At 36.3% G+C, this 25,074-nt stretch overlaps 3 protein-coding genes across 3 annotated transcripts; 2 read left to right on the top strand and 1 right to left on the bottom strand.

Annotated features, from left to right (window-relative positions):
• Positions 1–8,082: 8,082 nt before the first annotated feature.
• LOC128128549 (uncharacterized) lies at positions 8,083–9,579 on the bottom strand. Its single transcript, XM_052767482.1, has 2 exons — positions 8,900–9,579; positions 8,083–8,816 (listed from the first exon to the last, which is right to left on the bottom strand). Exons 1-2 carry the CDS (start codon positions 8,934–8,936, stop codon positions 8,203–8,205), a joined length of 651 nt encoding a protein of 216 aa, XP_052623442.1. The 5' UTR covers positions 8,937–9,579; the 3' UTR covers positions 8,083–8,202.
• Positions 9,580–11,687: 2,108 nt separating this feature from the next.
• LOC111901735 (F-box protein At5g07610) lies at positions 11,688–13,105 on the top strand. Its single transcript, XM_023897620.2, has one exon. It carries the CDS (start codon positions 11,697–11,699, stop codon positions 12,921–12,923), a length of 1,227 nt encoding a protein of 408 aa, XP_023753388.1. The 5' UTR covers positions 11,688–11,696; the 3' UTR covers positions 12,924–13,105.
• A 9,130-nt stretch (positions 13,106–22,235) lies between these two features.
• On the top strand, positions 22,236–23,745 carry LOC111901603 (F-box protein At5g07610). Its single transcript, XM_023897479.3, has one exon. It carries the CDS (start codon positions 22,453–22,455, stop codon positions 23,692–23,694), a length of 1,242 nt encoding a protein of 413 aa, XP_023753247.1. The 5' UTR covers positions 22,236–22,452; the 3' UTR covers positions 23,695–23,745.
• The last annotated feature ends 1,329 nt before the right edge of the window (positions 23,746–25,074 follow it).

The following is a 25,074-nucleotide window of genomic DNA, read 5'->3' as shown; positions in this document are numbered from 1 at the left end:
GAGGATACATGGAATAAGATACATAATTATTTATCACTTCCTGAGCGTGGTCAAACTTTAAAGTATTCCGTGTCAGAATTTACGGCTCCAATAAGGGTATAAAAAATTTCTTATATTTAAATTGTTTTATTGTTATGTTTTTTATTTTAATTTTAACTTTTATTACTGTAATTGTAAAAAATTGTAGATATGGATATATGAGATGATTCCGGCTGTTCGTGCATGTGGATTTGCATCGAGAAAAAATAAAGACTTGCCTCGGATGAAAAGATGGAGTGGAACAAAAAATCGAAATGGGTTGACGTGAACAAGATTTGGTCAAAGATGCAGGTTTAAAAATATTTCGTTTATTATTAATAAAGTTGATTATTATACTTTTATATGCATTTTTAATATGTTTAATTTTTTAGGAGGGGCTACCACCAAGACAAAACATGTTACCGGGTGATGGTGAGATGACATCTTTTTATTATATGTCATTTCAAGAGTATGTATATGGTGAAGGGAAAGCAGTTCCATCCCCAGTACGGGACCATTTTAGGAGACAAGACGAATCTTCGTCTAGTATGTCGTCCAGTGGTCGCTCTCATGGTAGAGGTCGGGGCAGTGGGAAACACAAGCTAGACGAGGTGTTGAAACGACTACATGCACCGAAGCAGCATGTGTTTATGAACCGACAACCTACAGAGGTTTTTGTTGAAAAAGTGAATAATGACCAATTTTGGAACGACATTTTTTTTGATGATACGACAGTGTCACAAAGAAATTATGATGAACAGGTTAGTTACACGCTATATTATTTATTAAATTTTATTAACATATATGAATACCTGTGTTCATATTTTATATTTGAAAATATAGGTTGTGCAAGATGAAGTGATGAATAAAAACAATACAACTCAAAATGTTTTTGGTGATACTCAAGACGACAAGGTTGCTATAGATGTTACCTTTACGATTTTAATAATTACTTTTTAATAAAGTGTCTTTCGTTATTAAGTAAAAAGTTATATTTTTAATGTAGGTGTTGGAGGAGAGGAATGAGTATGCGGGGAACAAATTTGATGATGATGTGTTTGATGTAAACAATTATAGTGAAGTTAAAGAGGTTATTATAGTTACATTAATATAAATATTTTGTTTTTTTAGATATTATTGCTTATTAAATTATGTGTATTTCGTTATTAAGTATAAAGTATTATTTTTAATGTAGGAGTAGGAGGAGAGGAATGACAATGCGGGGAACAAATTTGATGATGATGTGCCGGACGAAGACGAACTAATAATAACGGGAAATGTAGATTATTTTCATGATGATGATGATGACAAAGAAGTTACACCTGATAAACCGAGGAGTCGAAAACCATCACAATATTTGTGCCCTCCTTACACCGAGGTATTCGTTTTATTTATAAACTGGTGATTTTATGTTTATGTGAATTATCTGAAAGATATAGATTTAAACATTTGAATATTGTTTTTAGTTGCACACGACACCGAAGCAAAAAAGAAGAACAAAAAAGAAGGTTGATATGAAATCAACAAGCCCCGTTCCTCCTCCAGTTTTTGGTGTTGCTCATGACTTCTCCATGTTGCGCCTGCAACCTTACGTAGCAGGCGGTGAGGATGTCATCCAAAATTATGTATTGCATTCATACGATGTGCAGCATCGTTTGTTTAATTTCGTGTTAGATAGAGATTTTTGGAGCTCATTGTTTAGGCATACACACGACGGATGGTTGGAGTCAGCGGTAAATAAATTGTTAATTAATTATTTTAAAAGTTAATTGTTTTTTATTCAATAACAAAAATATCATGTGTGCAGCATATAACCATTTGGTACCGACTTTTGATGGAGAGACGGTTTGAGAGCGACCGACATACAATAATGCCTCCAAATTTTTTTTGTTTCTCATGCTTTGGAAGAAGGACAAGACTGGAGGGCGTTTATGGCTGGTATTGCTACGTACCCCAACTTCATGGTTGCTTGGTGGGATGTTGATACGGTAAACTTAATAGTTTATATTGAAAATAATATCGTTTTTTTGTTATGTTTTTGTATTGTGATGTAAATAAACATAATTTTATTTTCTGATCCTTATACAGGTCTTATTGCCGATTCATTCATCCCCTAATCATTGGGTATTTGGGGAACTACGATTAGCGTCAATGGAAGTGCATATTTATGACAGTCTTGGTAGAGGTGCTTATGAAAAATTCCAATCTGAAGGAATCTTTTCCAAATTTGAACGTTGGGTGGCAAATTATTTGGACAAGATTAAGTATTGGGCCCGGAGGAACATCCCAAGGATTCCATTGAATATGCAATTCATTTATGAAGAAAACGTTCCCCAACAAAGTAGTCATTTGGGAGATTGCGGTGTTTTTCTTTGTATGTTTATGGAGCAATTGGTTTCAGGTCAACCAATACGTGTTCTTATTGACCCAAAGAACGCAGCTTTAGAGTTCCGTCTCCGGATGGCAAAAATTATTTGGGGGTCTAGTGTTGCTCCTCTGTAGTTGGCTTATATAAATGTATATACAAATTAATGTTGGATTTCATTATTAGTTTATTTTTAGAGTTTACTCAACGGATGACAAAAAATATAACGTTACGACAATTACAACAATTTAATGACCTACTAATTACTTATCAATACATACAACATAAGAACGACTACAACATTTGTTTTAACGTTACAAATACAACAATTTATTGACCTAACAACTTCAAAACCATAAAAACAATATTGAAAAGCTTACAACTTGTAAACAAGAACTGCCAAGAACAACACCCAACTACAAACCAACGCTATCTTTAACTTCTTATTTTCTGATTGAAAGAGTTTATTAGAGTTAGCTACTTTAGCTATTACCATAGAAGATTGGTCCTTCTCTTCATCAACCCAACTGATAAACCCACATTTTGGTCCCTGTTAAATTTAATATTCACAGTAAGAAAATAAATTTGTGTGATGTAAACACGAGGGTTTAAATTTGAATGACGGTAAGAACATGATACCAAATACGGGCAAGCGTAAAACAATCTTCCTGGGTTTTTAGCTGTACCCGAAATCCTAACGATACGTTCTCCTCCGCAATTGCAGTATGCCATTAGCCTTCTTATTCTTTTAAATCAGAGTTACTTTCTCAGTTAAATTTTTTCATAATGAGTGACACTCATTTATAGAATAAATCATATTACGGACAATTCTTTTTGACTATGAAATGAACTGGTTTGACTATGAATTCAAAAAGTTCAACTATGAAATGCAGTACATTCTGTAGTATTGTCATGTCGGTCAGTGAAATTTGACTATGAAATGAACTAGTTTGACTATGAATTAAAAAAGTTCAACTATGAAATGCAGACAAGTACATTCTGTAGTATTGTCATGTCGGTCAGTGAAATTTGACTATGAAATGAACTGATTTGACTATGAATTCAAAAAGTTCAACTATGAAATGCAGACAAGTACATTCCGTAGTATTGTCATGTCGGTCAGTGAAATTTGACTATGAAATGAACTGGTTTGACTATGAATTCAAAATGTTCAACTATGAATTTAAAAGGTTAAACTATGAATTTTGATCAGTAGAGATACAATATTTTCTATTTATAATTGCATTTGTGTGATCATTGTAGAGCACAATTATCGGTATTGAAAATGAGTAGTTACAGCAAAAGAACCTTTTCTCAACTACCAATTTTCTTGCATAACCTTCAAAGAACAAATCCTAATACCTTCACAGCCATTAACAAAAACCGATACCAACCACTTTCAATTTTGTTTTGTGGCTTTAGGTTGCGTGGTATAACATACTTCTTTTATTGAGTTATACAATATTTCATGGTAATGTATGTCGATTAGTTGTTACTTATCACTAATATGTGTTCGTTTTTATGTAGATTCGTACCTTCCTTAGGTGCATGATACCGCTGATATATGTGGGTTATTTACCCCTTCTTGGGAGCTTTCTGACAACAATGTACTTCGCAGTGGCTTTAGATGGAAATCATGAACCACTACTCTTAGCACTTGGTTTGGGAACCTTACAGTGTGAAGAATCATGGAGATGGTTCATGATGAGGTTAAGGGATTGTTTAGGTGAGGACATAGAGGTTGGTTTCATAAGCAACCTGTGTGATAACATAGAGTTTGGTGTTGAGAGTGCCTACCCGGATTCCTATCATGGATATTGTCCTAAAGATATAGCTCGAAAGATACGTGAGTCTGTCGGACATAACAATACGGAAGTCGAATCGTTGTTTTGGAAGTCATGCAATGCATATAGCGTTGATGATTTTTACTTGTGTTTGGAAAGGTTGCAAAGTACATGTAGGCAACCACCTTTCTGCACCTTGCTTATGAGTCCAATTTACTGGCTTGACGATATACCGATTTCAAAATGGACAAGAGCATTTTTCCCAAAAATACGTTACAATGTTAAATCGATTGACGTCCCTGAAATTTTGCAAATTATATCCTCACGTGAGTTTCCTATAACAACGATAATTGAGTTAACCACCACGTCGATACAATCAAAGTATGCTGAACGGGCCGAACTGGCTGGTAAGGGAGATTGTTATATTTTGTTTTTTTTATTGTGCTACTATTTTCATTAAAATATCAAATTTTACAGGGAGTTTGTCTGGTGGGTTGACCCCTTACGTTGAGAGTAAGGTTCAAAAAAGTCTCAACAAGTCTTATAATTGTAATGCAAGACGTTTGTATGGGGATACATTTGAAGTCGATGACACTTTTGCCACCAGCAACGTACAACTTGAACGAAGGGTATGTAGTTGTGGTAAATGGCAAAAAAGCGGTATACCATGTGGCCACGCTATAGCATGTCTAAGAACCCGTACATCTGAGTCCATTCAGAGAATGGTTGATTACAAGTTCACTAATTATGTGTATCGACTTGCATATGGATCTGAGTTGGTGAATGCTATACCATCACATGAGCATTGGGAAATACCAAATGAAACGGTGGTCCTGTTACCTCCCTCAATGCAGTAGTTATTCATGTAGCACCTTTATGTTTTATGTAGTATTATGTATTAGTTTTTTATGTACCCCGTTTTTATTTTAGTGATGTGTTACGTATTAGTTATCCATGTACCCAGTTTATTTTTTATGTCGTATTATGTGTTAGTTATTTATGTACCCCATTTATATTTTATTGCGTTCTAAATATTGGCTATTGAGGAAACAACATACATTAAAAGAAATGGACGTTTATTAAATAGTAACGACTAGACACATACAACAGCAAACAACTTAAATAACGAAAAACAATTAACTTAAACAACATGCATATTAAAAATAAGGGACATTCTTTAAAACATTCCATGCATCTAAGTGGGTAAACTCGCTACCATCGTATTGAAAGCGGTATAGTTCCAAAGCCACCTGCCGTAGAATGTCTTCATCCGTATTTGCATGTTCGTTATCCAACTCGTTATAAATACGTTAAAATTGTTTCACCTTCATTTTCATATCCAGAAACTTTGCTTTGACATCTCTTCTTCTTCGATATTGAGTGTGGTTCATTAAATGGTGAAACAAATGACAGACACGAGACCAAAATGATCCAGCACGAACTTGTGGGGGACCCGGTGGAAAATCCACCTCTACAGTTGTAATCCAAGCTTGAACCAAAGCGACCTCCTCTGCGTTCCTCCATATACGTGGTGAGTCCATAATTGCAAGGAGGGAAGTAATAGAATACAATTACAACGGATATTGAAATCTATTTATAACGACTCCTTACTTTCCTGGTGCAATGACTTGTCAACTCAAACAGCAATGTATTGTGTTGTCATTCAACCGGGGATGAATTGTCAACTCGAACAGTGATCTGTTGTGTTATAAGTATAGTACACTGCATTCGTCAGTTAATTTTGACTATGAATTGCAGACATATTAGAAGTTTGGACTGCGATTTTGTGTAGAAACTACTATAAATTGACCCTAAGTTACATGCAATACTTTATTAAATTAACCAATATAGTTGTTCAAATATTGTTTTTTAGATTCTACTCTCTTTGTTTCAATCCAAATGACTTCTATATCATGGAGCAATGAAGAGTTCTTGGTTCTTACACATGCTTATATTCATGTGTACGAGACAAGCAAGTTGAACGATCCAATGTTTTGGAGTCGTTTAACAAATATTTTCAATGCTGAAAACCGAATGGCTACAAGAAACGATCGTGACAAACTAGACATCTTAGCAAGATTGTATGAAATGAAAACCGAAGTTCTATTATTCAACGATCTTTATACCAAAATTGACGACACCCGTTTAAATGCTACTGAGGATGTCATCTTGGAAGCTGCTAAGGAGGAATACAAGTCATTAAGTAACGGGTTGGAATTCCAGTTTGAAGCCCCTTGGAATGTTTTGAAATATATCCCGTTTGTTTAAAATCTATTTTAGTTTATTATTTGAGTACTAGGTTATTTTCATGTATTTCTGATGTATTTTGTATGTATTTCGTTTGTTTAAAATCTATTTTAGTTTATTATGTGAGCAACTCGTATGATTAATTTGAGTTAATAAATGACCATTGCATTAGTTATCACAACATATTAGAATACATTAGTAACAAGGATTCCATGAACCATTAAAAACATCACAACAATTACATGAAAAACAACGACATGATACGAACAAAACATTAACGTAAAACACAAGTCCATGGGTTATTCTTAACACAAATTAGAGTGGTCTACTTGAAATAATGTTTATCTCTAACAACCTTCCAAACTTCCTCATATTCGAAGTCTCTGCCGTCATGCTCACAGATGTAAAACTCTGTAACAACTTCCAAGAACTCTTCTTCGTCACGATAACGAACATTGTTACGTTTCGCATAACTACATGCTCGATTGAACCATGTCACTTCTTCCTTTACATCCGTCCACTTAGTAACAACATCTGATTTTTCTCTTTTTTGTCCTTCTCCCATCTCATGGTTAAACAAAGATGTGAGGCGACTCCATTCATCACCAATTAGGCAATGCGGGGGAGCAAGTAACAGTTCACCATCCTTAACACTTAGCCAGCATCGTCTTAGAAGTAACACCTCGTTTGTCGTCCATGGCCTTTCAGAATTGGAACCAGGTACTTCATTCGAAGAACTTGCTGCATTTGACGACATTTATAATAATGGGAATTCGTTTCGTTTAGGTGATTTGGGTGTTTGGTTTATAGATCTTAAACATCTATTTATATAAATAAATAGACTACGAATTAATACTTTGACTACGAAATGGTAATATTTAGACTACCATTTTCAGCTTTATGCAGTGTTTTGTCATGTCAAACTGTCATTTATCTCTTGTCACTTAAGGGTCCCACTGGGATGTGCAGGTTACTATAGTGACTTGTCATTACTGTCTAGTCATTTCAAAGTTGGACTTCTCATTACTGTCTAGTATGTATAAATACCACTTATTGCTCCAGTTTAATACAATATCGACTTTATTATGAGTTCCTCACACAAATTCGAAATTTGCTCATGCAACGAAGTAGATTGTTACTACTGTGATTCGGTAGACCCTTTTTTTACACCCTCTTCAGCCGGGCCATATATGTCACATGAAAATTTTGAAGAATTAAAGAAGGCTGAAGCACAACAAGAAGATGACAAAGAGTCATCCCGATTTCTCACTCAACTTGCTAATGATATAGATTCGGAATGCAAACAAGCTCAAGAATGGATTGACCTTAATAAAAACAAAATCAAAGAGCATAAAGATTGGATAAAAAAGAGTAAGAAAGCAATCAAAACGACTGAAAAACGGCTTGCTGAGAAGGATGAGCAGTTGATACACATTATGGTAAAAAAGGATCGTTTCGAAGACAAAATGAGAATTAGGGATGACTATATTACAATGGAGAAAGAGAAGTACCCGTTGCAGTTCCCTGAGTTTAAAAATTAGTTATAAAGTTGTTGTAATATTATCATGAAACAGATTAGGTTGCCAAATGATCGTTTGTTGTTTTTTTTTAAATAACATGTTGTAACTGTTAAAATAAATCTGCAAACTATATTTTATAATATAAAGGCTTCATTCATTGTTATAATCAACAACTTAACTAAAATATGAAAACATAGCAATGTCTTGTAAGAGTTAATAAAAATATTACAATACATAATAAGCTAACAACTCGTCATTACTCTTAATTTCAAGGTTGTTTTATATCAAAATCAGCGTTATGGGTTTGGGAGCAACCCGCTGAACCACCAATATTATATGCCATTTCTGGAGTAGAAATTATGTGACCTGCTCTGCTACCAGACGCCCTTCCAGTACAATTATTTCTCGTGTGTCCTAGTTGACCACATGTAGAACACTCTTTTATAATTGGACCCTCGCCTTGGGATGGAATGCGGTCTGTGTTTCTTGGCCTGCCTGGCTGACGTTTATCCATTATAGGTGGCTTAACAATCATCAAATCATCGGGGATCTCCCATTCGGATGGCTTCGGCAGAGGGTTTATTGATTCCGCATATGTTTTCCTCAGTGTTTCGGTAAGGTAAGCATTTAATGCAAACCTCGAGCAGTCTTGGTAATTGTTCACTGTTAAACATCTTATGACATGACCACAAGGTATCCCATCAAGTTGCCAATGCCTACATGTACATGTCATATGTTGAAAATCAACAATCACATTTTGTGCCCCCTTTTTGACCTCGCATTTCGTATTTGAGATCATGCGAACATCCCATTTCGTAAAAGTTTTCTTGTTTTCTTTTACAACTTCATCCGCCCAAGGGGTAAGTGTTGTTGTTGCTTCCGCTAAAAAAACAGCCAAAATGAAGAAGTTAAGATCAATAACATCAAAACTAATAAAACATTAATATTACAAATTCACGTAATACCTGCAAAATTACGTCTTTGAAACCACCATTGTTGCATTGTAGCACGAAAAAAAATCAATCAACATAAGTATTGGCACCTTACGTGCGTGTCTAGATAATGCATTTATAGACTCCGCACTGTTGGACGACATAAGATTGTATCGGTTCCCTTTAAAATGTGCCCTTGACCAGGTTTCTGGATTTATACTTTTTAAGTACTCCCATACTGGTTCTTTTGTCTTTTTCATAACATCCATGGCAGCATCAAAAGCATCAACTGTGTACGCCCTACACGCCTCCCAAAAAATTCCTTTAACCGTCTTACTCTTGCCGAATCTAGATACTATGTTGAAATACAAATGGACACCACATATTCCATGATAAGCGTGAGGAAAAATGTTGGCAACGGATGTTGCTATAGATGGAGACCTATCAGATATAATTGTAAGCTCCTGCATATTTTCTATGCAATCACGTAGTTTTTGAAAAAACCATGTCCAAGAATCAGTACACTCATTTTTGCATATACCATATGCAACCGGTAATATTTGATTTTGTCCGTCCTTAGTAACTGCAAGTAGCATGGTACCTTTGAACTCGCCCTTTAGGTGAGCTCCATCTACTACTAGGGTCGGCTTACAAAAATTGACAAAAGCTCGTACCTACAATACATTGTATATCTATTCAAATACACCAAAATAAATATTAAAAAAAAATTAGGACATGATAATACTAACCGAGCAACCGAGTGCGACGTACAAAAACTCAAAGCGATCATCAGCATCTGTTTTAATATGTGTGACAGTACCCGGATTATGTTTGGCCAAGTTGTGATAATACGTCGAAAGTTTGGTAAAAGAATCCTCTTTCGTACCCCTTAACGACAACAATGCATATTGCTTCGCACGCCATGCCTGATGGTATGAGATATTGATATTCAATTGAGCATTCATATCATTAACAATTTCTTTTCCCCGATAAACTCTACTATAGTCTTCAGCCAAAACATCAGCAACATATTCACCCAAAACATATTTGTTTGCTTGTCGATGATTAGGTTGCAACAATGTTGAAGAACATGTGTGTACATCAACAAATTTATTCACTTGGAAAAGTCCATCATAATTTTTAATTGTTTTTGCTCTTAGTAACCAAGAACAATTTTTCGAAACACATACAGCTTCATACCTTGATTTGGTGGATCTACCTGTCCTCGTCTGGAAACCTTCTCGAAGACATTTTTTACCAATACACCGCTTTAAAAGTTCTTTGTTTTTAAATATACTCTCACATTGAATCTTTTGAAGATTAATGTCTACCATCTGTGTTGGGATATCTTCATTAATATCAACTGGCCATACTGGTACAGGGGGCATACCGTGAAAAAGGTTATCGGGATACTTAGCTTTAACTTCATCACCCAACTCATCTCTATCGGAATTACTTTGTAGCTCGGTTATATCTAAACATACATCACCAACATCAACATAATGCCCGTAAACATGATTTTTTTCATTTTTTTGAGTTGAATTTTTTTTCTTTTTAGTTTTATCTACCACACGCCTATTCATAAGTTTAACTTCTTGTTCGGCAACATCATCACAACGACCACCCACATGATTAAGATATGTACCAACATCATCATCACTAACAGACTTGTAATTCTCGGGATCCACATAGTGAATAGGTGAATAACTAACATTAACATTTTCAGCAACACTGTGAAACTGAGGTACACTAGGAGTATTGAAAATACCTATCGGATCGTTGCTCCCTTTATAACTGCATAAATTACCAACAAGTTGGTTTCCAATTTCACCACCCCCATTAACCTCCTCAACTTCATCAACCACCACAAACACTTTCACAGCCCTTCCTCCACTACATTTGATTACGTTTATCAACATTCTAACATCCACGTCTTCAACTATAGCTATATAATAATTTAATTCAGGATGGTGAAAACGAAGACTAATTCTATATTTGTCTAACAAACCAATTTTGCTTCTTACCAAAGATACAAAATCACTATAACTAATATACTCAGAAAATATCAAAGCGAGTTCAGAAATACCTCCCTGTGGACATATGTATTCCAGATTAGTTCCATTAACTTGTCATCTCCCACCGGTTACAAGACAAACCAAATATTCAATCATTTTTTGAGCAAATTGTAGAGAGTATTTCTTTACAAGACAAACAAATAAAAACCAAAATGATATTTTTTCTACAAAAGTTTTTATACAGCAACGTGATTTCGTAGTCAAACCAATTCATTTCATAGTCAAACTTAAAAAAAAAAATTAAAATTAAAAAAATTACACCATTTTGCAGATAGGCTCGGAGGATTTCGCAGATGGACCTATTCCATCTGCGAAATTAACCCTATTTATACAGAAAAAATATTAAAAAAAAAAAATCTCATCTGCGAAAGTACAAGTACCTAAAGCACAACTGTGCTTTAGGTACTTGTACTTTCGCAGATGAGAATCCCATTTCGCAGATGGGACCTTCTCATCTGCGAAATGGGTGGCCATTTTGTAATTTTGATTTTTTTTGGTTATTTTTGTAATGCAATTAGTGTAAATGGCTATTTTTGTCATTTTGTCGTAAAGATATAAAGGGGAGTAGTATAATTTATTACCAAATAGAACTTGTCAAAATTTTCGGCTTAATTTCTTTTGTTAAGAAATCTGGACAAATTCAAGTCAACATCAAGAAAGTCTCGGGTAAAACTTCCATGGCAATCTTTCACCATGAACACACCCATTAAATACTCCTCCTCTTCAATACTCCCACCCTACTCCAAACTCCAAAAATGGTGAACACCAGAGCCAAACTCCAGAAAATCCACAACACCACGAAACTCTGCTTCTCGGAGGCTGCCATGGCCGATTCCGATCATCTGGCCACCCAATCTGGAGCTTTGATCGGTTCCAATGACGATCTTTTAATCCAAATCCTTCTCCGGCTTCCGGTTACCTCTGTTCTTCGATTCAGATCTGTATCCAAACACTGGCAATCCCTTTTGAGTCACCAACATTTCACCCTTCTGTATAACAAAGTTTCCATCTCTCCTGGCCTTTTTGTTTCCAATTTGTATATTCCATTTGATGTTCAAAACCAAAGTCCTCCTCCTTTTCGAAACCTCGACTTCTACCCTGATATTTGTGGTATTAGAATCGTGCAATCTTGTAACGGATTGCTGCTATGCTGTAGCAAGAGGGGGCATGAACGAGTTCGCAAATATTACGTATTTAATCCCACAACTAAGCAATTTGCTCTCATCCCATCGGTTCCTGGAGGTATGGATGTTCGTAAAACCATCCGTTTTATGGGTTTGGCATTTCATCAAACAGGTTGTGTTCACTACAAGGTAGTTTGCATTCACGTTGTGAAGCCTGATGGGTTGTTTAAGATTCAAATCTACTCGTCTGATACAGGGAAATGGAAGATTTCAGATCAATCTTTCTATGCGCCTTATTATACACCTTTAAGATACGGAGTTTTTTTGAATCAAACGATCTACTGGGCTCCCTCCTGTGTTAATCCATTGTACTTTAAGCTCGATACACAGGAGTTGAAATCTCTGCCATTGCCATCTGTCGAAGTTTATGGAGATGGAGGAATGCCACTTTACTTTGGGGAATCAAGAGGCCATTTGCATTTGGTGGAGAGGGCGGATTGGGGTGAGACCCATTTACACCTGAACGTGTATGAGTTGTTGAATGATCATTCTGGATGGTTTCTCAAGTATGCAGTGGAGCTTGATGAGCTTCTGAATGCTTACCCGGAGATGATAAATAGCTACCAGGATCCTTCAAGCCCTCGTTATTATGAATTCGAATTGTTTGATGTGGTGAGAGGTGAAGAAGAAGATGAAACATTCATGGTGATCAAAATTCCAGGGAAGATTATAAGGTACAACGTTGTGTACAAAAGTTTCAAGCAGATATTTGATCTGAGTCATCTGCTCGACATTTCCTATGGACGAATAGGTCACTCGGATGTTCATCGCTATATTGAAAACTTGGCTTCTTTCTAACAAGAGTTGTCAATTACTTTGGAAAAAAAAGTAATATAAGTTGCTTTTATAGATAAAAGTAAAACAAATGTGCTGATTTTATATACTAAAATTTGTATCAAGGGTTTTTAACCCATATTAAGTCCTGTGGAGTGTGGACATAGATAGATTTAGTAATCATATAATTTGTTTAATAATTCTAAATCTTACTTAAATAATTTGTTCTTTTTATAAACAAGTATATAATGTTTATATAAAAAAATGCATGCAATTAAAATAAATACTATAATATCTTTAGTCAATATTCGTTATATTTTGTCGCAAAACCTGATACGATAGAAATATCAAATCACTATTAAGAATTTCAAAATTTAATATTAAAGATTAAAATTGAAACATTTAGACAAAAAGTAACAAAGGTTAAAAGGATAAATATAATTAAGAAGTATAATAGAACATTACTAAAATGAGGTTCACCATAGGAACACAAGGTAAAAAAAAAATGGTATAAGGAAATTGTTTGATATAGTTTACCGAAAAACTATCACCTTGAATGGTAATTAAAAATCCTTTTTTTTTGTAAATTATGTAAAGTTTCAAATTCCATAAAATTTTCATTTTAAAAATAAAATAAACACCTATTTTTATAAAGATATAATTGATGTAAAACAATTTATTCATAAATTGTAATTTAACATTAGAGTTACAAGGAAAGACAATGCGAAATCTCAACTCATAAAAATTGTTGATGTGTGTAGAGTCATGCCTTTGTGATCTGATAAATACCTAAAATCATTTAATCTACAACTGTACGCCAATACTTAGTGAGTTTCCAAAATACTCTACACAACAATACACATACAATGCAGGAACACATGAGCCTTCAATCTGACTGGAACGAATCGCAAGGCCTACAGTACACCCGGACCGCTCTCTATGGGTTTTCAATCCAACTAGATTGTCTCGCAAAGCCTACAGTACACCTAGACCGCCCATGTATCTTGGCCTACAACACATAGTAGGACCGTTTCAACCTAACCGAGCACATATCGACATATATACATACCAATAACAAACAAGCACATGTAATCATAACAAATCTACCTGCCTAATAGATCTCTACAACATAGCAACATCAAATGCATAATGATACACAGATCACTATAGCATAACAACATCATACACACAAGTATATATATATTATAGTACAAGGTATAGTGAGAAAACTCACTCGAGCTAACTAGTAAAGGCTTAACAGCAAAACTCAACAACAGAACAACTAACACGAGCTACCTAGAACCAAAATGGAACTATTCCTTAGCTAAACACTCAATTTTATCATAGTTTGACCAAAAGTCAAATTTGACAAAAAAAAAAGTCAACGATCAATGGTCAACAAAAGTCAACGGTTAACCCAGTCAAAGTCAACAGTCAAAAGTCCATCAATTGGCCACCACATCATGGCCAAGCATCTACCATGTTGTGGTGACCTCACGACAAAATAGTTGTGGAGACTACTTATTGCCTCATTGTGGTGGCCATCCCATCACGTCATGGAACCTGGTTTGGCTAACTTGATGCATTAAGCTCTTAACCCTTCAAGCTATTCATTCATACTTCCAAAAGACTTTCTTACACCCAAAGCATCATAAAAATCATTTCTTTATAGGCATACATGTCCAATGCATGTCTTGAGCTCAAGCTAGGTCAAAATGATGAAAATGAGACCAAATCCTAATGCATGGCATCAAAACTTTATATGTAGGATCGATGATCGAATAAAAACAAGAATGAACAATACGATTATCACAAAGATGGTTTTCACTAAGAAATGTTCTCACAAACAGAACGAGGCGCACAAAGCAGCTATTAGGGTTGAACTCTATTATAAGAATATATAGAAATACGATTATAGAAATCCCTACATTAATGGGATTGTATCTAATCTATATATATATATATATATATATATATATATATATATATATATATATATATATATAGATTAATGCTAATCACAAAGATATCATATCATTCATCTAATAGCTATATTTACTATATTTACAATACAAACTAAATTCTACAAATGTTACACGCTGACACGGGTCTTCACAAGTACGTGTTGGCGTTGGCGCTGGTGGTCAGTATGTGTTAGTGTTTGACTCATCACATTAAAAGGTTAGACCTTACAATCTCCCCCAATCTGATGATGTCAAAACTAATCTCTAAAGAATGAAATAATAGACGAATCAACTAAATCTGAAGTAGAATGTTGATATTTGCTCCTCCTTAGATCCAGCTCACCCTCAGATAAACTGTGAAGCCCCATTTCTAGTATGTGATTTAAATAAAGTAATTTTCATTTTTAAGGGGTACTCGACGAGTCAGTAGCCCGACTCGTCGAGTAGAGAAGGGATTTGCATGCGGTTTAAGTTGGCGACTCGACGAGTCCATATTCTCGGACTCGGCGAGTCTGCCAGTCTGGATGAAACCCTAATTTCAAGGGTTTGCACCCTATTTAAACGTCATTATAGCCACAAACAAGCCTCCTTCACTTCCCAGAGACTTATTCCCGAAACCCTAGCCTCCTTGAAGTGTGTGTGACTGATCTTTGCCTTGTGAAGGAACTTTTGGTGCATTTTGGAGCAAGGAGAAGAAGGAAAAGGTAGAAGAACTCAAGGAAGAAGAAGTAGATCCAGAATACACTCCTCTTTGGCCATCCCTTTTGGTAATGAAGTTTCCATCTTGATTATTGTGCTAACAGATCTAGTTTGTCCACAAATTGTTGGTTTTAAGCTCAAAAACCCCAAATCCTTTGTGATGAAGCCTTGTGATCGAGTCATATCTCAGATCTAGCCTCTCTTGAGCTCCAGAAGCTCAAGGAAACCACCTTTTGGCAGCCATGGCTTTGTTTTAGTCAAGTAACCCCCCATAATAGCAAAGTATGAGTGTTATTGCTTCATTACATCTTAGATACACGTAAAGTTAGCAACTTTACGTGTTTAGATAGTCCCAGAAGCTTAGATCTATGAATTGGATGCACTAAAGTTGATTAGAGTCGACTGTATGGAATTTGCATGCAAAGGACTCGGCGAGTCGGGTCGCGAGTCTTAGATTCCCGGTTCAGTAGTAGCGAGCCTATGTAGTGAGTAGAGTAAGGATTCAGTAAGTTAAGACTTGGATTTGGAAGCAGACGGACTCGACGAGTTGTTCATATGACTCGGCTAGTCATAGACTGGGTGTGTTCTTCTGTTGAAGGGGAACTCGACTAGTTGTTCATACAAATCGGCGAGTCGGATGAGGTTAGACTCGATGTTAGTATCGAAGAAGAACTCGTCGAGTCTTTGCCAAACTCGACGAGTAGAAGCGGGTAGAGGATTAGAATGGATGATAGGGAATCGGCGAGTTGGCGGCCCAACTCGGCGAGTCCGGTCAACTGAAAGTTAACTTTGACCAGGAAGTTAACTTGACCAGTGGTAAATAGTCATTTTACCCTGAGATTAGTTATTAGTATTTGATTTAGTGCTTATGGGATTTGTAGCCGGGGAGTTCCGAAGCAGCGGTCAGACAGTTTCAGATCTAGCATCTCAGCAGCCAACATTACGAGGTGAGTTTTCCTTCCAGTAGGAACGGGTCTACGGCCATAATGTCGGCCCGTTTAGTCAGTAGTAGTTTCCTGGACTTCGGTCCGATGCAGTAGTTCAGTGTGCTTGGTGTCTTTGTGATCCAAGCTGTCTTCGTGTTATGTGTTCCGGACTTCGGTCCGATGCAATATGTAGTTTATGTGATATGTTAGTAGATATGATTTTGCTATGCTATGATCAGTCAGTTTCCGGACTTCGGTCCGATGCACAGGGAAAGGCCTTGGTTAGTTTCCAGACTTCGGTCCGATGTAGTTTCCGGACTTCGGTCTGATGCAGAGGGCAAGGCCCTGGTTAGTTCCGGACTTCGGTCCGATGCAGAGGGCAAGGCCCTGGTTAGTTTCCGGACTTCGGTCCGATGCAGTTTCTGGATTTCGGTCTGATGCAGTGGGCAAGGCCCAGTGTAACGCTCGTAGATCAGGGCTAGTCAATTTAGAGACAATAAGAGTCAAAAATGACTTTTTGATAGAAGATTATTTAGGATGAATAATCCTAACTAAGTTGTAGTATATGTTACAAGGTTTCAGTGCATATAAAGAACGCCAAAATCCGAGTTATAACAAAGAAGTTATGACCTGTCGAAGTTTCGCGACAGAACCGGCACGACACAGCGCGACGTAAAAAGTGAATTTACGTTAGAGCGATATTTAGCCTCAGCAATCTAAACGAGAATCGAGGATCTCGTTGTTGGTATCGAAGCGATAAAAAGTTAGGCGAGAACGGACGTCAAACGAAGAAGTTATGAATTTATAACGAAGTTTTCTGTCACGGCCTATTAAAGATAAATAATAAAAATAAAAGTCAAAATTAGCCGACGGAGTCTAAACGAAAGTTGTAGAGCGTAGTCTCACCTTCGCGTGGATATAAAGAACGTCGAAAAAGGAGTTCGTATGAAGAAGATATGAATTTCCGAAGTTTATTAATCATTTTGTATTTAAATTTAAAAGGAAATTCGGAAGCATTATCCGAAGGAGTCACCGGTATTGTTCTCGAGCCCCGAGGCAAGTCCCGAGATCCCGAAGATCCCGAGAAGTGTGGTTCCTGAGTCGAAGCTCTGCCCGCGAGAAGTTCGATTTTTGTAGAGATCTTCCAGATCTGCTGAGGATTTCTACTTCTGCAAGCCGTAGTGCTGTCCGATCGTCTTCTAATCAAGTGAGTGTATACTACCTTTCATAAACACGATAATAATACAAGTATGGTTTGAGTGTATTAAGTATATTGTTGTTTATATGTGTGAGTGTGTAGTTACTTTCTTCTAACACATAAATATGAAGTATTTGCTATGAAATACGTGCTATGTGTTTATATGTTATTTGTCTATTTGAGATGGGCATGGAAATTGGAGTTTTATACAGGTGTTAAATGATTTAAACTGTGTAAGTATTTATATTTACAAAATTGTTGGGTAGAACATAGGTAGATGGAATAGTTGGTGCCTATGGAGTTAGCGCCTATTGTATAAACCTTGGCGACGATGTGACTTCGTGCCTATCTGATGAATCTTGGCGACTATGGAGTTAGCGCTTGTTAAGTAAACTTTGGCGACTATGGAGTTAGCGCTATTATTAGTAAACCTTGGCGACTATGAAGTTAGCGCATGTTGAGTAAACCTTGGCGACTATGGAGTTAGCGCTTGTTAAGTGAACCTTGGTAACTATGGAGTTAGCGCCGCTTGAGTAAACCCCGACGACTATGGAGTTAGCGTCTGATAAACTATGGATTTAGTACTTAATAAATAAGCTTTGGCAGCAATGGAATTCGTGCCAAGTTCCTTATGAATAAATGAATGAAGGATAGTTGGTTCTTAGGGTAAAACCTTAAGAAGATAATGGGGATGGGTAATTGGGTCGATTGTTTGCTGATTACATATAATAATTATATTATTGTGGGTTGAAAACCCTATATGCTCACCAGGCTCCCAAGCCTGACCCACTCAGTTTTCTTTTCATTACAGGTAATGGCACAAGGGTATAAGTTGGAGGACTTGACGAGTGATTTTGGATTATAGATCAGTAGTTGAATAACAATTGTAAGGTCTATTTTATATTGTTTATGCTTTTGATCTGTAACGAACATGACATCCCGAGTCTTTATTATTTAATGAAAATACATTCTTTTCGAGAAATGTTTTGATAAATGGTTATCATATTTTATTTTGGGAACAAATTCCGCAACCGTTTTCTTTAAACGATCACTCTGATTTATAAAACAAAGCATAAACAAATCGGTCTTTTCTGGCCGTGAAATTGGGGATGTCACACCCAGTATGTGCTTTCTATGTTATTGTATGGTATGTGGTAGTTTGGGGGAGCTCACTAAGCTTCATGCTTACAGTTTCAGTTTTGGTTTCTGGTATTTCAGCTAGCAAGGGGAAGGGCTCGGGATGACGGCATGGCACCCACCACAGTTTAGCCTGGGAGTTAGACTATGATATTTTGTTATGATTTGACATCAGTTGCGATATGAGACATATTTTATGATATTTTGAGATACAAGACTTATGGTTTTAGTATATGATATTTTGATATTATGGTTTTAGTAATGTGTTAAAACAAAAATTTTTGGCTTGTATTTTTGGGATGTTTCATAAATATCAGCTAATTTTTGCACCCCCTTAAATGTATAACCTTCTTCTTTCAAGAGAGACAGTTATTCTATGAATGATCAAATAGAATCATTGTATAACTTAACATTTATCCACCTTTTTTAAAGCATCTTTGAACTACAAAACAACAAGAAACACAGTTTTGCGTAGTCTAACCAGTGTATCATGAGTTTCAGCGAAAAGATAGTTGTGAATTATGTGTTGCATCGGAAGGACATGAGGGATAGTGATGTCTCTTTATTGCATGTTGTTGTACTATAGATCATTGACATAGTATTGCAAAGTCTCATCAGCATTTGGCTTACGACACTGAATCATAAACTTCTTTTATTAGAAGAATAAAGACAATAAGGGAAAGATGTGTGTAATACATTTTTGTTTTTAAATGTACCCATCGGCATAAAGTGTCGAAGTTTTATCAGTATATGGCTAATATTGTTAATCATTAACTTCTTTGATATAATCTTTACAGGGCTAGAGTGGGTAGGTGTATGTAGTATACCACGGTACATGATATACCCATCGGCATAGGTTTTTCAAACTCTCATCAGCGTCTGGTATCATATGTTGAATCATAAAATTTTAAAGAATAAATTAGCGTAAGAATGGGTTGGTGCGTGTGATAGACTACAATACATAGTCTAACCATCGGCACTGAGTTTCGAACTTTTATCACTGTATGGTATCATATAGTGAATCATCAAGTTCTAAATTAGAAAACTTATAGGGATGAGAGGTTAAAAACTTGGAATATGTCCATCGTCAATTCATAATGGTAACATGTCATACCTCAGTCTAGGAAGTCAAGGACATGAATAACCCTTTATCATTTAACGACCTAACACATATCTCATACGTTTTGTGAATGCAAGGATATACACAGATAAGGTTTGAGAACTCAAACCTTGAATTAACTTAAGATCAATGTTTTCCTATAATAAGGATCTAGTCAAGCCTGGTAAACCAGTCTTGTCTCGGAATAACGATCAAAAAAGTGCTCAAAATATAGAAAAGTAATAAGCATGAACCCTTGTGACATATACTATAAGTTGGCTAAGATTATTTATTCTAAATAATCTTCCATCAAAAAGTCATTTATGATGCTCATTGTCTCAAAATTGACTAACCCGAATCTGCGAACGTTACAAACCTTTTCATCAACAGATTGCATGGAAACCTTTCTATGTCCATTGTGGAGCTACCTATGCTGGAAGAGCTTAGTCTTTGGGATAATAACATCACAGGTACCATTCCTTCGATTTTGGGAATGAATGGTAAACTCAAAAAACTTGATCTTTCTACTAATAAACTCACTGGAGTTATCCCAAAGTCTTTATCCTTTGGTTGGAAGATGGAAATCTTGATTTTGTTCAACTATTTCCTATTCGGGCCATTACCAGATGATCTTGGTAAATGTGAGTCACTTAGTAGAGTAAAAATAGGGTAGAATCATTTGAGTGGATCGCTTCCAAAAGGGTTCTTGTATTTTCCTTTGTTGTCGCTTGTTGAGTTGTAGAATTGAAAGAAAAGGAGGAGGAAATTTTAGACTTTTCAAAGTCAATACGGGTCAAGGGGAAATGGGTCAACAAGTGTGTATGTAGCAAATAGTAAGGGTGTTCAAAACCGGATATCCGAAAATTCGGATTGTTGATTTTTGATATCCGAATCCGTATCCGAAATTTCGGATAAGGATTCGGATATTAAACCGGATATCTGAATTTCATTAATTTTAAATAAATATCCACATCTGAACATCCGATTCGTAAAATCACTGCAACTCTTAAAATTAATAATAGCAACTATGTTAAATCTTGCGACATAGATGGATATCGAGAGCAACAAATAAATATATGTAGCATTATTTAATAGTTTTTTATTATAACCCAACGAACAAGGATTATAACAAACAAATATATAACGATTGTAAATGGAAAGGTTTGCAATAAAAGTTTGGAAAGAATGGTCACGAAAAAGTTGAAAATGGTGGGGAACATTAGTCCATTAAGCATGTCAATGTTTCTAATTTTTCATTTTAAAATATTAAAAAACAAATAAAATTTATTTTTTTCGGATATCGGATATCCGAAATATCCGAAACTTTATAAATTCAGTATCCGTATCCGAATCCGAAATTTCGGATCGGATTTTCGGATTTCGGATGCGGATATTTTTGAACACCCCTAGCAAATAGGTAACATGGTTACCCCTTCATTTTTTCAAAGTGACCAATTAGACCCGAAACTTTATTCCTTTACAAAGCGTGCAAATAAGTTAGGGGACTGATTCGCCAATTTCAAAATACATTGTTGGGCTAATGTGTCATTTTTTTAATTATATTTCATTTAAAAAACAAAAAATCATTAAGGATATATTTGTAATTTTATGTGGCCCTAACACTTACTTTTTAACAGAGTCAAATGAACATCCAATATAGGGACCATTGGTGTGCTAAGTTTTATCGAAAATGACCACTAGTGTGCTAAGTTTTGTCGAAAGGGACCATTCATGCAAAAAAAATCACAATGACTGTTTTGGGGAGAATTTTATAATTGTAAGGACCATTTGTGAATCTTTATCTTATTTTTATTATTAAACATCTAAATAGGTCAAAGAAAAAAGAAAGAAAAAATTAAAAAGAGTGAAATTTTTATTTGGTATAATTCCTCCAAACTATAAAGATGACTCGATCAACTTTTCAATAGTTGGACTAAACATTCTTTTTCTCAATCTTGCGGACAATATCTAAAAATCCATTTAGTTTATGGAAAAAGGAGGCACAAATGACCGCATGAGGATCAAGCGGTTGGTAGTTGGTAATGGACAGTGGGCGAGGGGATTGCTTTTTCTTTGAGCAATTTTTTCAAAAACCGAATTTATCTGATTATGAGGTCATAAGATGACAATTCACTATTTATATGCTTAGTAGTACAAAAGGAATCGATTTACAAAGGTGTCAAATGGTGGGCTAAACATGAAAAAATAGACCAAACTATATCTACCATTTCTATAATTTAAAACAATTTAATACCAATAATTAAATAATAAGAAATGTCCTTTTTGGTTTCTAATCACTAAATGGGGGAAGTAATGTATAATTTATACCCAATAGAACTTGTTCAAAATTTTGGGCTCAGTTGTTTTTGTTAAAAATGCGGACAAATTAAAGTCAACATCAAGAGAGTCTCGGGCAAAGCTTCCATGGCACTCTTATTTTCTGTTGCTCATCGGCTTCCATGACAAACTTTCACCATGAAAACACCCCTTAAATACTCGCTGTCTTCAAGCCTCTCAACTCACTCCAAAAATGGTGAATACCAGAGCCAAACACCAGAAAATTCATAACACGAGGAAGCTCTGCTTCTCGGAGGTTGCCATGGCAGATTCCGATCATCTGGCAACCCAATCCGGAGCTTTCATCGGTTCAAATGATGATCTTCTAACTGAAATCCTTCTTCGGCTTCCAGTCACCTCTGTTCTTCAGTTCAGATCTGTTTCCAAACACTGGCAATGGCTTTTGAGCCACCCACGTTTCACCCTTATGTATAAAAATGCTTCCATCTCTCCTGGCCTTTTTGTTTGCAATTCGTATATTCCATTTGATGTTGAGAACCAAAGTCCACCTCCTTTTCGAAATCTCGACTTCTACCCTGATCTTTGTGGTATTGGAATCGTGCAATCTTGTAACGGACTGCTGCTTTGCTGTAGCAAGAAGGGGCACGAACGTGCTCGTAAATATTACGTATTCAATCCCATAACTAAGCAATTTGCACTCATTCCATCGGTTCCTGGAGGTATGGAAGTTCGTAAAAACATCCGTTTTATGGGTCTGGCATTTCATCAAACAGGTTGTGTTCACTACAAGGTTGTTTGCATCCACGTTATGAATCCTGATGCGTTGTTCAAGATTCAGATTTACTCGTCTGAGACAGGGAAATGGAAGACTTCAGATCAATCTTTCTCTGCGCCTTATTATACACCTTTAAGATATGGAGTTTTTTGGAATCAAGCGATCCACTGGGCTCCCTCTTTTGTTAATCCATCGTACTTTAAGCTCGATACACAGGAGTTGAAATCGCTGCCATTGCCGGAGACGGTGGCATCTTTCGGAGGTTATGGAGATCGAGCAATGCCCCTTTACTTTGGGGAGTCACGAGGCCATCTGCATTTGGTGGACAGGGTCGATCGCAGTGAGAGTACTTTACAGCTGAACGTGTTCGAGATGTTGAAGGATCATTCTGGATGGTTTCTCAAGTATCAAGTGGAGCTTGATGAGCTGTTGAATGCTTACCCGAAGATGATCAATAGCTACCAGGATCCTTCGAGCCTTGATTATTACGAATTCGAATTGTTTGATGTGGTGAGAGGTGAAGAAGAAGATGATGAAGCATTCTTTGTGATCAAAGTTTCAGGGAAGATTATAAGGTACAATGTTGTGGACAAGAGTTTCAAGCAGATATTTGATCTTAATCATCTGACCGACCTTTCCTATGGACGAATCGGTGACTTGAAAGTTCATCGCTATATTGAGAACTTGGCTTCTTTCTAAAACGAATTAATGAATTATTACGCTTGAAAAAAATTTATATATATATGTTGCTTTTATTCATAAAACAATTTTTTTTTTTTGAAACGGTAAATTTTATAAAAAGCAAACCACCACTAGCAGGAAACTAGCAGGGGAGCAGCAAGGAACAATACAATAAAGATAAAATTGAAAGAAAATAAAAACAGTTGTAATGACACCAGCTAAGCAACATCAAATGTAGCTATTAACCACTCCTCCCAATTACTTGACCAATTTTTACCCTTGCGTTTGTGCCAATAAAACGCTAGCAATTTTACCTCTTCCACTCCCCTTGTAGGATTGAGAAATACTCCATTGAAGATTCGGTCATTCCTGAGTTTCCAAGCGTTCCATAGTAAACTGTGATAGATGGTCATAAACCTCTGTCTCGATCTTGAACAACTTTCCACAAATGATATTAATTCATTAACAGATTGGAATGCCCTATGTTGTACACCATGTGTGGTGATTTTAGTGTCATCATATCATTTTAAGTAATTGGGAACTAATATGTGAGCTAGGGGGCTTCATGATTTGTACTCTAATACATGTACGGGGGGGGGGGGGGGGGGGGGGGGTGTGGAGTGCACGCATGTATAAGATCGAGTCAGAAGCCGGTTCGACGACTAGTCGGGGGTCTGGGGGCAGCGTCCCTGGGTCCGGGGTTTCCAAAGGGGCAGCGCCCCTAGCGGGGTCCAAGGTGCAGAGCCTCTGGCTGGGGTTTGGGGCAGCGCCCCAAAACCTCACCGAATTTTGCAGGTGGGAACATAATGGAAAATTCAATTTCTTGAGGGTGATTATGGTAAAACTAACGAAACTCGTTAGCTTTTGGTAACCCTAATCCGGATTAATATTACTTGCTTCCAAAGCAAGTAATGACGGCCTAACCCTAATGAAACCATAATCGTGTTTAGTATATAAACAACTCTTCCTTTCCAGAAGACTGGCGTTCTTTAGCTCTCGTTTTTCATCACACATTCACAGAACCTTTTAGCATAATAGCTTACGTTTTCTGTGCATAGAAATGTAGGTGTCCGCTTGGATTATCCTAGACTGAATTTCTTGTAACCCAGACATATGGTAGAAATATCAGTTCGGAAAGTGATATCACGATCCAAGCTGGTATCTAGATCTCCACCGCAAACCCTAATTTTCCCAACTCACCACACCAGTCAAATATATTCTCCCTTATTGTGCATGCAAATGGACATGAGATCAATATATGATCTCCACATTCCAAACCAGAAATGTTAGCGCTACACGTGGTGTTGATTGTTTCCACACACCTGGATTTTAATGCAATCGCCGATGAAATTCTATTTTGAATTGCTCGCCAAATAAAACGGTTCACTTTAATCGGAG

Source organism: Lactuca sativa, chromosome 9 (genome assembly GCF_002870075.4).
Source record: "Lactuca sativa cultivar Salinas chromosome 9, Lsat_Salinas_v11, whole genome shotgun sequence".
Classification (NCBI taxonomy): Eukaryota; Viridiplantae; Streptophyta; class Magnoliopsida; order Asterales; family Asteraceae; genus Lactuca; species Lactuca sativa.
The sequence above is the reverse complement of the archived record's forward strand: the minus strand, read 5'-3'. Positions and strand labels throughout refer to the sequence as shown.